Source organism: Argentina anserina, chromosome 6 (genome assembly GCF_933775445.1).
Source record: "Argentina anserina chromosome 6, drPotAnse1.1, whole genome shotgun sequence".
Taxonomy (NCBI): Eukaryota; Viridiplantae; Streptophyta; class Magnoliopsida; order Rosales; family Rosaceae; genus Argentina; species Argentina anserina.
The window spans coordinates 18453412-18470012 of NC_065877.1; the positions used below are offsets into that span (position 1 = coordinate 18453412).

At 38.5% G+C, this 16601-nt stretch overlaps 1 protein-coding gene across 2 annotated transcripts in view; it reads right to left on the reverse strand.

Annotated features, from left to right (window-relative positions):
- Positions 1-6085: 6085 nt before the first annotated feature.
- Positions 6086-16601, reverse strand: part of LOC126798699 (rhomboid-like protein 20) — a 271709-nt gene continuing 261193 nt past the window's right edge. Inside the window, exons 2-9 of one of the 2 annotated variants that reach the window (XM_050525735.1) lie at positions 10285-10344; positions 10104-10204; positions 9874-10014; positions 9301-9367; positions 8616-8767; positions 8416-8517; positions 7322-7444; positions 6086-6582 (exon numbers count right to left, since the gene is read on the reverse strand). In XM_050525735.1, the coding sequence (XP_050381692.1) occupies positions 6415-6582; positions 7322-7444; positions 8416-8517; positions 8616-8767; positions 9301-9367; positions 9874-10014; positions 10104-10204; positions 10285-10309 (879 nt within the window). In that variant the 5' untranslated portion in view covers positions 10310-10344 and the 3' untranslated portion in view covers positions 6086-6414. The remainder of the gene's footprint in view (positions 6583-7321; positions 7445-8415; positions 8518-8615; positions 8768-9300; positions 9368-9873; positions 10015-10103; positions 10205-10284; positions 10345-16601) is intronic. The other variant, XM_050525736.1, reaches the window with a different exon arrangement.

Below are 16601 nucleotides of genomic sequence, written 5' to 3' on the forward strand. Positions count from 1 at the left end.
GCTATGTAGCCTGACGGTGACACGGTGCGGCGGAGGAGCTGCTGCGCTCCTTGTTTTTTTTTTTCAAAGAGAGAAGGGAGAACGTGAAGAAGATGAAGAAGGAAAAAAGACAAAATAAGAGTGGATCTGGGCTCGGGCCGAAATAGCTTGGGCTTGGGCTTCTCTAAAGCCCAAATCCAAAACCCAAATTAAAACTTTAGAAATTCGTAGAAAATATACTGATCGTTGGAAAAATACTCCGTGAGTACTCTCGCGCTCGCGACGACGTGTAGTTCGACACAAAAATAATAAACTAACAATTTGACATCTCGAAAAAATGTCGGTTAACGTGACAATTATGTTGGAAAGATAAAGAAACTTTTCAGGGGCTCACAATTCCAAGAACAAAAATCCGCCACTCAGTGGCCTTGCGATTACAATCCATGTGGCTCAGCGGTTTTGCGACATATTTGTATTCCTTTTGGTCCTCAGTTCGAGGCTTACTAACACAAGTTTCCCTTTTCATATGTTCTTTAGTTAATTTAGCAATATATTGGGGCAAACTAGAAAAACAAATATCATCTCCCATCATTAATTAATAAAAAGTTATCACTTATTTTCCAATTATAAAAAGGTAATCTCAATTGATTACAAATTAGAAAAAATATTCAACAAGTTTAGAACAAAACTAGAAAGAAAAATCTGTTTTTTAATATTTTTCTGACTGTTTTGCCATTTCTCACTTTGTTTCTTCATCTTTTTCATTCTTCTTCTATTTCTGGCCATAACTTTTCCATCCAGTGATGAATTTGAGAGTGGTTGGTACCGCTGGAAAGATTTTTCTTCCCTCTTTCATTTGATACCCTACCCACTCTAAACCGACCACCGTACAAAGTGCAGCAACCCTCGTAAGAAGCTGTCGTCGTCCATGGATATGAGTTTTTGATTAATTAATCACATCGAACCTCGAGAGATATCAAAAAGAATACTATAATAGTAGTCTCTCAATCGGCTAAATTATAATTTTTCGTAAAAGAAATCTGGATAAAGAGTGAATGTTCAAGCCTTAACTTTTAAGAGTAATACCAAATCAGTAACAAGTGTTATCCTTAACCTCGATGATGAAAATGACAACCCTCCTCCACACGTCATAGAAAAAGCAACTGATTTTGGAATTGATGTAAAGGTATTATTTGATGAAGTTTGAGACTTGGAAAATGATTTTGATAATGGTAGTGTGTGGGTCGGCGTAGCAACTCCAGATAGTTCAGATGATGATGGTGGTGGTGGTAATGGTGGAAGTTGACAAGGTGGTGGAGATAAAAAGTTTGAATATGAACAATTTTATGTAGGTGGAGGATTTGAGCAGTTTACTTTTGAAAGTAATTTTGATCATGCTACCCAAGATGAGGATCATGGATCTAGAGCAGATGGTCATGATGCGCAACAACATAATTGGTGCGGGAGGAAGACAAGAGGAGTCATTGATGATCAAAGTATTTCATCTGATATTACTTTAGTTTCCTTAAGTTTTGATTCTATATTGATAGAGCACATAACATAGTGGGACGTAAAACGAACCACATAAAGTCAACTATCTATCTGGTTATTCTAATTACGGTTATGGTCAGTTTGAAGAAGTATATAATCAATCATCAAGTTGGATTTATCCTTACTATCCTCTTTAAGGAGAAACTGTCGGTATCTCAAAAGAAATATATATATATATATATATATATCATGTTAACCATTACAATTCGTATTATATGGCTCATATGTTTTGGGCAGAATATTGTAATTATTTTGACCAACGTGTGTCTTTTCAAGCACCTAAAGACTTTTTCTGCTACTAGATAAAGTTAATAATTTTATGTATTTGTATGTAATTTAATAATAAATAAATAAATAATTTTAGAACATGAACGATATTTGTTTTCCAATATCACTGATATATCTCTGATATATTTGAGATCTCTTTTTTGCAAAAAAAAAAAACGATATATCTACACTACATATCACACCCCCTATTACACATGATGTCATACTACCTATCACACCCCATGTCACACCTGCTATCATACACATGGTCACACCTATTGTCACACTACCTATCACACTCATTGTCACACCGACTGTCACACCCGCTAACACACTAGCTATCACCATCTGCTGTCACACCATTTGTCACATTGTTTCATGTGATTATGTTCACACCTATTGTCACACCGACTGTCACACCCGCTAACACACTAGCTATCACATCTGCTATCACACCACCTGTCACATTGTTTCTTGTGATTATGTTGTGACAAGATGAAGAAGAAGAAGAAGAAGAAAACGAAGAATAATGACGGGAAGTAACATACCTTTGTTTACTATTATGTGATATTGAACTTCTTAAATCAACTCATATGATCCAAATATCGATATTAATGTGATGTCACACCCCAAGCCAATATCTATCACACTACATGTCACATTACATGTTAATGCAGTGCACTACGGTGGTGTAATTCACTCAACTACGCTGATCTATACTGCGCTATGCTCCTTGCTCTTCTTCCTGTCACAAATAGCACAGCTCGATAGACTAGAGACCGCATCGACATGGTCTTCGACTCTCCAATTCTTAAGTCAGTGAATGGTAATTTCTGCAGAGTAACGGTAAGTAGTCCAGATTGCTTACATAAAATGGTAAATGGGTTGACCTTTAATAGCTGAGTAAAGGTGAACCAAGCATTCATTTTCTGATGTAGGACTTGCTTCATCTAAAGGTGTTTTCTGGAGCCATCTTCGGGCGCGCATGAGGGCGGGTCCTTAGTCGGATTGGGCGTACTGCGGCCCATTACGCAGCTGGTGTGGTCGTCTCCACGCTGGTGCTACGGGTTCGAGCTTCGCTTGGGCTTAGCGGTGTTGATTTCAGTGCTGATTATGGCCAGACATAAGCTTATGCCAACAAGTCCCCCAAGTTCCCAGTCTAAGAGGCATTTCTTTACTGGGGAGTTAACATAAGCGCTTCGCCATAATCAGTGCTGCGGGGCCCACTGGGCCCCATCTAGAGTCCCCCTACTCTCGGTTAAGGAATGACTCTTCTCAACTGTGGGGTGTTTGGGGTGGTGAGTCGTTGTGTGATCCGCGTGTTGGAGATGGGTATGAATCGGAGATAGTATTGTAGATTGTGAGCTCAATGCGCGTAGGACGTCCTTTGAGCCTTTTAGGGCATAGTGCGTCATGTGGGCACAGTGAGTCTTAGCGCATATGACGGCTTTGGGCCTCTGAAGGCGCAGTGCGTCATGTGGGCACAGTGAGTCTTAGCGGATAGGACTGCTTCGGGCCATTGAAGGCGCAGTGCGCCATGTCGGCACAGTGAGTCTTAGCACATAGGACGACTTCGGGCCTCTGAAGGCGTAGTGCATCATGTGAGCGCATTAAGCTTAGCTTGTAGGACGGCTTTTGAGCCTCTTAAGGGCGTAGTGCGTCTTGTGAGCGCAGTGAGCTTAGCACGTAGGACGGCTTTTGAGCCTCTGAAGGGCGTAGTAAGTCAAGTGAGCGCAGTGAGGTTAGCGCGTAGGACGGCTTCGAGCCTCTGAAGGGCATGGTGCTTCCATCTTAGCGTAGTGATCTGAGCGTGTAGGACGTCTTTGGACGCTGACGTTGAGCGTAGTACGTGCATCTAAGCACAGTGATCAGAGCGCGTAGGACGTCTTTAGGCCACTCAAGGGCGTAGTGCGTCATGTGAGCGCAGTAGCCTAGTGCGTATGACGGCTTTTGAGCCTATGAAGGTTGTAGTGCTTCCTGTGACCTATGAGCGCAGTGAGCTTAGTGTGTAGGACGACTTGGAGCCTCTGAAGTGCATGGTGTGTCCATCTTAGCGCAGTGATCTGAGCGCGTATGACATCTTTGGGCCATTGAAAGGCGTAGACACCTATGTGTGTGAATGCACGTAGCTGGCTTCTCGGAGTCATCTGTGACAACTGATGTGATCGAGGGGAGGCGCTACACCTTTTGTGGGTGACACGTGTTGCTCATGCAGTGGTTGAGCGTGCCAGGGAAGCTTCGATTTAGGGGGTGTGACGTCGGCGGCCATGGTAGTTATGGCTAGTGTCTTCAAGGCGTCATCCCAGTGACTCACATGCCACGTGGCAGGATCTGGAGAGATCAATGGTTGGAAATTATTCTGTGAAAGATCGACTGCCACAATCGATCTTAGGGTTAATATAAATGGGGGGAAAGGAGAGAGAAAACATCATTTTCATCTCTATCTTCAGTTTTTTCAAACCCTTGAATTCTCTTGTTCCCTCCTCGTCGTCCGACTGCCTTATTTCTTCCAAAGTTAAGATATTCACTCGTGTTCGTGCTTGAATCGGTGTTAAAGCTTCTTCAAGGTATGTATCTCATGATTCTCCTTATTTTGTTTGTGTTTTTGATGGATTTGGGATTGGTGTTGGTTTGAGTCTATTTGATCTTTGGAGATGGATTTTTTTGGCGAGCTTGAGTGTTGTTTGTCTGGTGGTTGGGTAGTTATGATCGTCTAGCTTTGATTTTTTCCGATGAGTTTCGCCCAGATCTAGGTTTGATGTTCTTCATGTTCTTCGAATTCTTCATTCTAACCACTACGGGCTTGTCTATTGCGGGATGACTTATGAGGCTAGATCTGACTAACCCTCTAACTTATTAGTCTAGGTTGTTCGTGTTGCGTTGTGGTGACCTATGGCGGCGTGATGCCCAACATAATTGTACTAACTGATAGTGATTCCGCATCTGCATAAGGAACTGGGTACCTAATCAATCTCAATTCATAGTCTAAAATAGGGCTGGACGCGGGACGAGATGAGGCTAGTTTCGCGTCCCGTCCCACTCACTGAATTTGGGATGGGATCGAGACGAGACTTGTGTTTTTTTTAAAAAAATCTCATCCGAGATCAATCCGGTCATGATCGGGATGGGACTGTGCATATCTCACCTTCCCGGACTTTAAATAATAAACACTCAATTTATCACAAACAAATAAATATTTTACTACGAATTATTGTAACAGAAGAAAAAATAGATTGTTCCAAATATTCTTCACCATCTACTTCGATACCATGTGTTTAATTATTATAAAATTAAATTAATTATTTGAATAATAGCGTTATAGATATTGTACATGAAAATTCTAATGTTTTCATACAAGAGAAACATATATGACTACATGTATATAAAATTAATTAGGTTTTGTTTGCTAAGATCATAGAAATTTGTGATACACGAAGTGTCTTAATCTATATCATATAACTCGGATCATATATTAATGAGAATAAAAACCGGGATTAGTTTATCTTCAGGAAATGAACCACGAAAAATAGGGTAAATTCCTCCTATGATACCTGATGTTTGGCTACTTGGACAATTTAGCACCTGATGTATGAAAGCGGACAATTTGGTACCTAAAGTTCTCAAATTTAGGCCATTTTAATACTTATATCAATTTTGACCATATTTTCAGGGTTATTTCCATCATCTTATCTCAACTTTACTTCATTTTTTTATAATACCTCCAAATTGTCTCTAAGTTATCACTAAAAATTTGATAACTCATCCACTTAGTATCTGTGATGATTTACGTATATAAGTTTTCATAATGTAGCTATCAATCTAAATTAATTTTAATTATAAGTAATTAAAAAAAAATTGATAAAAATTACAATTACATAAAGGCAATTTATTTCCTTTGCAGAAAATAATTAGGATACAATAAGTATATTAAGAAAAAAAATATTTTCGATATATGCGAAGTAGATGCTAAGTGGAGTAGATATATCAATTTAATTATCTCCAAAGTAAGGCAATTATAGGAAGAAATGAAGAAAAATGTGAATTTAATGAATTTAGGACTAGAATGACGGAAATAACTCTGAAAATATGGTCAAAATTGATAGAGGTACCAAAATGGCCTAAATTTGAGAACTTTAGGTACCAAATTGTCCGCTTTCATACATCAGGTACCAAATTGTCCAAGTAGCCAAACATCATGTACCATAGGAGGAATTTACCCAAAAAAAAAATGCAAGCTATCCACAAGAATACTGGAACAATCTCAGTCGTACCAAAGGTAAATTCCATATATTTAACACCCTAAATGCAATAATTGCTACTGTACATCTCTAGCTTTCTTTCAACCACATGTGCATGCTTCTGATGTCATGTAATAATTCTACAACCTCCTACTTTTCTTATCAATGGAGAATACATCCCTAATACGATACCTACCAAGGGAAAAAGAAACCAAAAACAAGTATTATAGAGCAAATAAACACTTGAGAATGGTAAATGCCTCGTTGCATTTCTGAAAGCACATCATCAAAGTCAGTCCTCTGAATTTTTGCCACCTGAGTTAAGACTGTATTTCCATTCAATCAAAACATTTCACGTTCATCGTCAAAGAAATACAGTTCAGTGGGCCTGTGGTTCTAAAAGGATATTTGTGGCCGCATTGACATCATTTCTGGCTTGCACTAGTGCTTGTCTGGCAGAGTTTCTATCAAAACCCATAGAAACAAGGGTAGCAATGGCATCCTCCGTTGGCTCTGAGGTAGGCAACATGGGAGAGGGATAATTTCTCTGAAATGAATTAAAAAAATATGACGATGTGGAAAAAACATTTAAAATATTATCCCATATCAACAAAATAGTGTCCACAACATAAGTTTTTAAAACTTCTGCATTATACCCATGATACAGCAATGAGACACGGTGAGAGTATGATTAGGGTGGGTTTAGGAGTATTGAGAAATTAAGTAGTAAGGTTTTAAAAGAAACAGTTTAGCTGTAAAAAAGAGATATAGAACGAGGGAAGTGGGGGGAGAGTATAGAAAAATAGGTACAAGAAGAGAGACCAAAGCAACAGGCAACAAGAAATCAATTTTCTTTCATTGGGCTTAACAAACAGTAGCTGTAATTTTAGTCTGAGAATGCATAATCCTTGGACTCTAAAACACCTTAAGACTCGATTAAAAACTAATTAATAGACTTAAACAGACTCTTAAAAACAATACTCATAATTAGTTAATTACTCTTCATAATTTCAAAATGACTCTTGAAAGACCCTTAAACTACCATGGAGACTTTACTTTCGACCAAAAAGAGTTGGGACTCAGACTTAGGCTTCCATTGTAATTTTTTCCACCCAACTTGGGCCAGATCAGATTCGAAAGCCCAGATCTGACCTTAACTAGATGAGTAATATCTGTTCAAAAGATCCTAAGATAATAGAAATCAAGTTATATCAGCAATTGTTGATCCAATATTAATTTAGTAAATGGAAGGCCTGACGTGTATTAAGGAAGAGTAGAAATCTTGCCTCCACTTGCCGTGCCGTGAACGATGGTGTACTTCCCGCAACATTTCTAGATGGTGCTGCTGGCAGACTCCCCATTGTTGGCAACGAAAGTCGTGAAAAGAAAGATGCAATAAGTTCAGGGAACTGTAATAAAGTCATGAGCAAATTAGATTAACTAAAAACCTCTAAATTGCAAAAGTATTGTTTTACACTGTTAGGGACAAATATATATCATAAATATAAACACACGCACAGACATTAAAACACACGCCCAAATCATATTCTGCAATAACACAAACCCTGCATGCATCATCATTTGACAAAGTAGAAAGTTTAGAAAAGATGGTTTGACAACTTTAGTTCACTTACACAAAAAAGCTATATAATGTATTATGAAAAAAAAACAGAAGTAAATTTAGATAACTTTGCAATTGGAGCCACGAAATTTGACTTTGTTACATAAAGGCTCTGAGCATCAGCTTCTCCTGAGTTTAGAGACGACACTTTGTATGCTATATGGTAAGATTGGAAAGCTGTTGTGCTTTAGAAGTGTTGTTTGTTTCTATTGCAATTCATTTCTGTTTCCATGTTTTTTTTAAGATGTCCCATATTGTCAAGAGTAGTGATACATCAGTGAACCCCTGCTCCCATTCATTGTATCTTTCCCCCAATTAATTAAAGTTATGGATTATAAGAATAAAAACAAGCAGTAACCACGTCAAAACCCAACGATATAGGATTATAGGTATATGCCTAACCCCTATTGCTGATCAAGCTACCACAGAATGCAAAACAATAATAAAGCCACATTAATTGTCAAAAGAGGAACACGCATGGTCATACTAAACCTTCTGTATTAAGGAATAAAACGTCTCTCACACCACAGTTTGCAATGTTACATTTACTTTTGTATAACCAAGGCATTATCTACGGGTAGATATCTGATTGAGAAAAGAATTATCAATTGTACAAAATGATTATGAAGCAAGCTTTGTATTGAGATGAAAGCTAAAATGAATACAAATAAGAGGCAAAAAAAAACAATAAAAAAACAACAACACATGATTATTTCTTCCCATTCAATATTTAATTAAAGACATAAGGTTGAAAATGACCTTTGCTTTGCGGATACAGAAGACATTCAGATGATACAAGGAGCCACAAAGGATGCCACACATCCCTGGCAAGACCGATCTCTTCCAAGATGATAAAAGAAGCTGCAAGGGCGAAACCAAGGTTAGAAGGGGACAAAAGAGCAGTTACAGGCACATCTTTTTCACCATAGATGGTTAAGTGGTACACATTAACTTGTTACCTGAAGGCCTGCTAGATAGATAAAAGACTTGTCTGAGAAGTGCACACCAAATACGCGGAAACGTGTTGAAACTGGAATGTCAAAGAAAAAGGGAACAAAAGATGCAAATATAAGACCATATGGTCCCGATGTCACTAGGTTTACTGCAGGATCTGCAAAAGACGAGTGATTTTCAGACCAATTTTGTCAGTGCAATACAGACTTTCGACATTTATATTGACAGAGAAAGACTTTCCAATGAATAATTAAAATGAAAAAAACATATTAAATAAACTAAAACTGATAAATAAGAAACTGTGCAAAGTATATTTGCATAACACAGTTTTTCCTAAGTCCAATGAGCAATCAACATCATAAAAGTTCACACAGTAACACACGTTAATATCCATGTTGCCATAAACTGGAGGAATGACAAGTTATTTAACAGAGTTGCCATATTAAGTTTTGTGATGAAGATGTTTTCACCACTATGTATCAGATCAGAAATAAATAAATAAATCAATGTATTCTGATGCAAAGAAAATAGACTTGCATGAAAGAAAACGAGGTGTCTAAGAACCAGAGACATAAGACAGGCAAAAGAGAATAACAAAGGGCAATGTGACAGGTTGATAAACAAAACTTCACAAGCCAAAAGACTGAATAGATTAAGAAAGAAGGAATATAGTTCAAAAGCAAAACAAACCTTTGAGGAATGCTATAGCGAGGATCTCAAACAGCAATGATGCCGTCACAGAGTACAAGATAAACACCTGTACGGTGAAAGCAGACTATAATAAAAGAAATCAACATATAAAAGCGAAAAAGGAAATCTTTAGTTATCGATTAAGTTTCACTCTTCATATGTTGACTGACCTAAGACAGCATCGGTACTCAGTTTTACAATCCTAATAGATGAATAGAATAATTCCTAGACTCATAAGAAACAGATGACCAAAAGGAGGCCAAAGAAAGGACTTTATCCCACAAGGCAAAAACGATCCGCCTCTGTGTTTCTTGTTCCCTAAAAAATCTTCCAACTCCCCAACATTTTCCTAGCACCACAACCCTCATTTTTCCACCATAGAAATTATACTTTTCACTAAAAAAGTCGAGCTGCATGTGATCTGAACTTTCAAGTATTGATGTAGCCTCTTAAAGACATTAAGAGGGTTGTCTACTCTGAATCATATTAAGTATGAACATGTTGATATATATTTAAAAAAACCAAGCATCAAAGCAGAAGACATGAATAACGTAGGAGTGGGTGAAAACTCACGGAATACTTGTTGGAGCCAATCTGTCTCTCAAAGACCCTGAAGTAGTAGAGCAGATAGAGTCCAAACATGAGTTCCGGAGTAGATGAGAAGGCAAAACCTGACACAATTAACTTCCAGAGGCGAAACTTGCCAAAAATATCCTGTTCAAGTCCAGATGAGAAACATCAAATCTGATTGGATGATATGTTGGATTCAAACAATGATCGAAAAAGGGAAGTAATAATAAAACCAGATAGGACAATCCGAGCTTGGAGGAGCGGCCCTGGATCCCGAAGAAGACGGTGAAGAGAGCGCTGCAAATAACGAAGGCGCGGGTGACAGGAGCATTGTCTGTGGATTGTGAATTAGTATTGGGTTTTCCATATGAATTATGAAATGTAATCAAGGAAGGAAGGAAGGAATGGACGTACGGAAACCAGATGGGCCGCCGTTCATCTTCACAGTCAAGCAACAAACAACGACCTTTACTCAATTTGCAGACCCTTCTCTCTCTCTCTCTCTCTCTCTCTCTCTCTCGGTTAGGTTTGCCTTTATTTTGAGAAAATAAACCAAAAATAAAATAAAAGAGATTAAAATATGTAATGGCAAATTGGCAAGTACTGTAAAGAAAAAGTCAACAAATTCACAACCTATCTTCATGATTGTCCTCGGCCCAATTTGACAATTACCGTGAGCAGAATTGTTTTTAAGTCTGCTGTAAACAAAATTGTATTTAATATTGCTGTGAGTAAAAATGATTTTAATGTTTGGTAAACTATTTTTTAAAAGTACTGTGAATATACTTAGACATGGATACTTAATATATCTTGAAATATACTTATACTTTCACCTATAATCAAAATGAAAAGTAGTTAAATTACTTGCATTAAAAAAAACTCTTAATCTTTCTTAATTCATGTTTATTTTTTATAAAGTAATATTAACTATTGATTTAGTGCATTATTTTATTTTTCCTTCCATGTAATAAGAATAAATTACTTTGAAGTAATAAGAGTAATAACCCATATCACTAATGGAATAAAAACCCACAATTCTAAACATATATCACTTGATGGACTATATTTATAATTTTTGAAGCTAGATGTGATTTAACCTATTCGGTTGTCTTGGACTTTTGGTTGATTTGTATTTTTATTGGTTTTCTTACAACAACAACACGAAGCTTTGCTAACAAAAAGTGTTCCCAAGTATAAATTGTGGAAGGTATGTCTAATGTAATATGGGCACCTTGTTAAACTTATAGAAAATGAAGGATATTTTCGGGCTCAAGGAAAGATTCATTTAATCATCTACGTCATTTATGCGGTTTCCGTAGAAGCGACAACGAGAAGCCGCTCAGATGTAGCTTTTGATTTCCTGTTGTGACTTGTAAGCAACAACGCTTCCGATTAAAAGCAGAATTTGAGAAGTTACCAAACAACTCATTTTTATCAAAAGTGCTTTCGGACCAAAAACAATGCCAAACTCGGCCTTACTCAAGCTTTAACATCAGATTCTTGTGCAATTGCAATGAAACTACCACGTCAAGGCTAATCCCAAATTGTCTCAGACTTCTACTTTATGGTTAAATGACATCCTTACATTTTGTTTGTTTTATTTTTAATGGTTTTGTGACATTTGACAAATCATTGGTTTCATCTTTTGAGATCATTCACGTAAAATCTCTTATAGTAACATCTAAATACATTGGACATACTTCTATTCTTAATACAACCTCAATAGTTTTGCCCGATGGTTTGCACACTGCGGTCCTCAACCATTTCGTAAATGTCATGGTGGAAGGTGATTCTAAAATATTGATCGATAGATATGTTGACTGGTTGTGGTTTCGTTTCTTAGTGCATACCTAGCTAGTCTTGAGCTTGATATCAAACAACTTCTAAGATTCAAACTTTAATCTACCGGCATACTCATAGAGAGGCTAACCCTATTGGCTTATGGTTGATCGTTTGGCTGATCATGCTCACCGTGGGGGAGTCGGGAATTTTGAGTGTGGGTGACAGTCTAAAAAAAATATCAATAGAAACTTAGTCCATATGATAAATTCTCAAAACTAAAGTATACATCAAAAATGGACTCCTTGTTCTTGCACACAAAAGAAGTCATTAATGGAGTCTATGCTAAAATTTTCAAACAATATCCTTTTTAATGTACATAATCAAAGAGTCAGTCAAAAAATCGCCCTCCATTCTATTGGGAATTCTAGTTTTATCTATTTTCATAACTGAAAATGTCCATTATGCAGTTGTCGTCGAAACCGAAAAAGTGAGTACCAACACAACCACTGATGTAATACGAGATTTCGGATAATCTCGGCAAAGAATCTCGAAAAGAAAAAAAACGTCGTCACATTAAGAAGAATGATTTGAATATTGGTATTCAAATAGGCTTCTTAATGAAGTAATCAATCACAAAATTACTGTTTTGGATATATCGAGATACTTGGGCAAAAGTAAGATTTTGTATCGTGAATCAAATTGGAATAGATTCAGGATTTATGTTTTATGTTTTAATTGTTTCAGGATGAAATAATTGTGTATTATTGAATGATATGGGGGCCTATATATAGGCATTACAAAACCACAATCCCGTAGGATTCGGAGTCCTAATCTATTACGGAGATGCTAATCTATCTCCTAACAGGAAACCTATTAGGCTAAGACACACATAAGGGTAGAATAGTAATTCTCCCGGAACACTCCCCCTTGTGTCGCATGCCTAGGTTGCATGGTGCACACATCGTTGCCTCGGTAAAAACCTTGTCAAGCAAAATAAAAACCTCTTTGGTAAAAACAAAAGCTTGATCGAAGGGAAAAAGAGCACAATGCACCGTCTACATTTGATAGCATCATGTGAGCTAGACTCCCCCTGAAGTCTACGAAACAACTCCCCCTGATTAGTGCCATAATCATGGAGTACAAAGAACAACGTACACAACGTTCATTACATGTTTCTCAAACGTAGTCTTGGGCTAATGATTAACCATTAATCTAGCCACACATCCTTAGATCATCCATGCTATACTTAGCCAAACTTAGATCTTAGGAAACAAGATTGCATAACAACTCAAAACAAGAGTTTGCAATGAAAATCAGATTCTCGGGTAGAATGACCTTCAGTCACTTAAACGGCCATAACTTCTTCGTGAAAATAGGTATCAGCGAACCGTAAAATGTTCTGAAAAGTAGACACCTGTGGCTTTCCAGTGACATAAGGTTCACAACCTCATCCGATCGGAGCAGTTCACAATGCTCTGTCGAAGTTGACTGACTTGCAAATTTCCGGATAGGACTGTCCTACTTTGCTAAAACGGCCATAACTCACTCAATATGATAGCTATTAACGAAAGGTTTATGTCCCTTGAAAGTAGACACATAGACCTTTCCAATGGTACTAATTTCATCAAATTTCATCGAGCGAGCTGTCGTGTAGGTCTCGTTGAAGTTGACCTACGAAACTGGACAGATTCTGATTTGTCACATTTAATGTGTCTTTCGCGAATAGAATGGGGGAATGGACCAATGAAGGACTGATTTTGGTCCAAGACGGAACCGTACGCATCCTCTACGCTACCAGTGTCGACTGCTACACCAAAGCGTACGTTGATGTTGCTGGAGCTGCTGGCGGCGTTGGTGTGGATAGGATTTGTGTTGGTTCACTAAGTGTAGAACTAAACCTATGTCAAAGAAGCAATGCAAGTCCAATGACAATGCATAGGCGCATAGTTAATCACGTCATAATGAAAGCAATAGTGTCCCAACAACACTAGCATGCATGAATGTATAGCTCATTGAATCTCTTCATCATCTATACTTAGACGGAATAGAGAATCAAGAATTAGCTTCATATGAACACATATGGGTATGAGTTCTTGCAACCGATTGTACTACGTTCTCTCGAACGTCGCAATCTGATTACATAATCTCTCCGTGGTCTAGAGGCATTTAAAGTCCCTCGGGCACTCTCATATCTGCATCAAGATCCCTTTACAGATATTCTATGACCACTATCATATGCTGCAAATCAGTTTTCATGGACACTACTACTGATCAAGTAGCGGAAAGCAATTATGTCCATAACGAGAGAATATAACTCATCGTACTCAATACTAGGATAATGAGACAATCTTTGCGCCATAAGTCCTGCATATATCGCATGACTTCATCTTTCTCATTACACTTACGAACAACAACCAACATAACAAGTCTAGTTCAACCTGTATTGATTCTTTCCACTTCGGTCAAGTTGCTCATCGTTGATGCTTTACAACGGAATAAGAGCATAAGCGAATACATCATCAATCATGGGAGATCAATCCATTAAACACGCGCGCGCGTTGTATACGATCAATTTGTGGGATTTCTATTCTTCTCTAACATCAACAAAAGGAGTCTGTAGCGTCCCACAGAAACTTAGTTGATACACATGTTTAGAGAATATCTCTTGATGATGGGCGAAATACTTGTGCCTACGCACTTCGCTTCTTTCTGGTTTTGATTCCAGAGAATAATGGTCTCCCCCTCATCTAGGCAGGAGCCAAGACCGAAGCTATGACCCTTACTAGTCCATCTTTGCGTTTGCCGCCCTTGTTTTGTGGTACAATACCACGGGCGCCGACAACACCACAGCGTACGATGGTGCCATCGCCGGCTTCCTTCCCACTGTCAGGGATGGTGCCAACGGTGCTAGGACCAGGTCATATGAAATTCTCTCATATTCTGAGAGTCCCAACCTTACCAGCACATCACATCATTTATGTGCAATCTCGTCACTTTCGCAATATCGGTAAAGTCATTGAGCATCGAATCTTTGACTTTCTGGAGGTCGATAATGCGTTGCACATTCGCTCACTTTGAGTAGTGCGAGATCTTAATGAGACATAGTGCCACACCACGTCAATTCCTGGCGTTAAAAACCAGAATGGGAGCATTCCATATCTCCCCCTAACGACGGGAAGTATGTCTCATCAAAGTGACCGTCTGCTAATATCGCAAGATAGAGATCAACAGTTGTAGATTGGAAATAGCGGACAAGTGTTGGTGATTCATAAATCATAACCAACCAGAATACTTAATCGTTTCAAGTAGACCCATTGAGATAACTACAATAGAGGCACATAAACAACTTTAACCAAATAGGCGTTTAAGGAAAAGAACGTTGGGATCGTATCCAGTAACCATCTGGTACGCACTAAACGTTTGGCAAGTTGTGGGTCTAAAACGAATAAGTGTCGCTGCATGCAACATCATTACATATCTCCATGCAAAAATCGGCAGGTTAGTACCCATAACCAAGGCCGAGCTCTGCTAGATCGTGCAGTGAATGAACATGAGGAATACTATGTTCAACGACGATCCCAGTAGATATGCAAAACGAAATCATCAAAGTCGTGGAGGTGAACTCTCCAACGGTATCCAATCAAATAGATTTGAGAGGATGGGAAGGGTGGTGAGCCCTTAGTATGATGATCATAGCTAAAAACTTTAGCGAATGCAGCGTTTCTTGTGGAAAGCAAAGCGACGTGTGACCAACGCGTCGATGCTCTTAACCTATACCATAAAAATACCGAAAAATGTCCGTATTCGGTTAGATAGGGTCCACTAATGTCACCTTAAATACTTTGTAAGAATGGAATGTTCTCGGTTGGAGCCTTAGCAAATAAGGACTTCCTTGAAATCTAGCAAAAGAACAAGCTTTGCAAAATGAGCGATTGGCATCAGAGATTGTCATGGAGGCATTAGAAGACACGGGAGGCATCACAAGCTCCTGTGAAGGAGGGGATGCCGCCACCGACGGCCTTAATGTCATGGAGCTGCCGAAATAGGCAGGCTCGGCCTCACCGTGCATGGCACGGATAGGCTCGGCCTCACCGTGTGGAGCATGGGTGAGGTGGTCCTCCAATCGCTTCGTGAACATGAAAAATAGATGATAATGTGAATTTCAAAGAACTCGAATCATCATATATTGTTCAAAATGACCAAAAAACGATCATGTCAAAACCGAGAAGACAGTAAAACCGAACCCATGATTTAAAGAATCTTGAGTTACATAAAACTACTGCTGCAGGCAAGCAAAACGATGTCTGCAGGCTAACAAAGCTACTGTCGAAGCTTGAAAAAGATACTGTCAATGAAATCTGACAGATTTATTCCTCTCCATTCTTAACACAAATATCAAGATGAAAATCCATCATTGGCATGAATGGCCTTTAAAACTTAGCAAGGCACGAAGATATACAACACAATCTCCGCACGAGATCCGTAAAACAACTACCTGCGCCGTAGGACAGTGTGGGTGGTTACGCAATTAGCAAGACACTCGATTTCACGGCGGGACATTCTCAAAATGAAGATTAAGAGAGTAAACAATGCGGTGAACTTCTCTACACAATACGCCGTAGGATATTGTAAGAGAGGGGATTGAAACAAATGGCAATCCCATCGAATGTATCACATGGCAATAAAACTACATTCTTCAACTCAAGAGTTGGAAAAACATGGTATTGGAGCAGTTGAAAACCAAACAATTACGGTGGAAAACCTTCCATTTGGTGCGGGTGGTCACCAATAATAATAAAATCATTTGAGCTATGAAACGACTTGGAGAAAACCGGAAAATTAACCGGAAAACCATGTCAAATTAACTCAAAACCGGGTGAAATTTGGACTGGGAAAACGTGACAGAAAGAACTGCTGAAATATGCGGAAAACATGACGAGAAACGACGG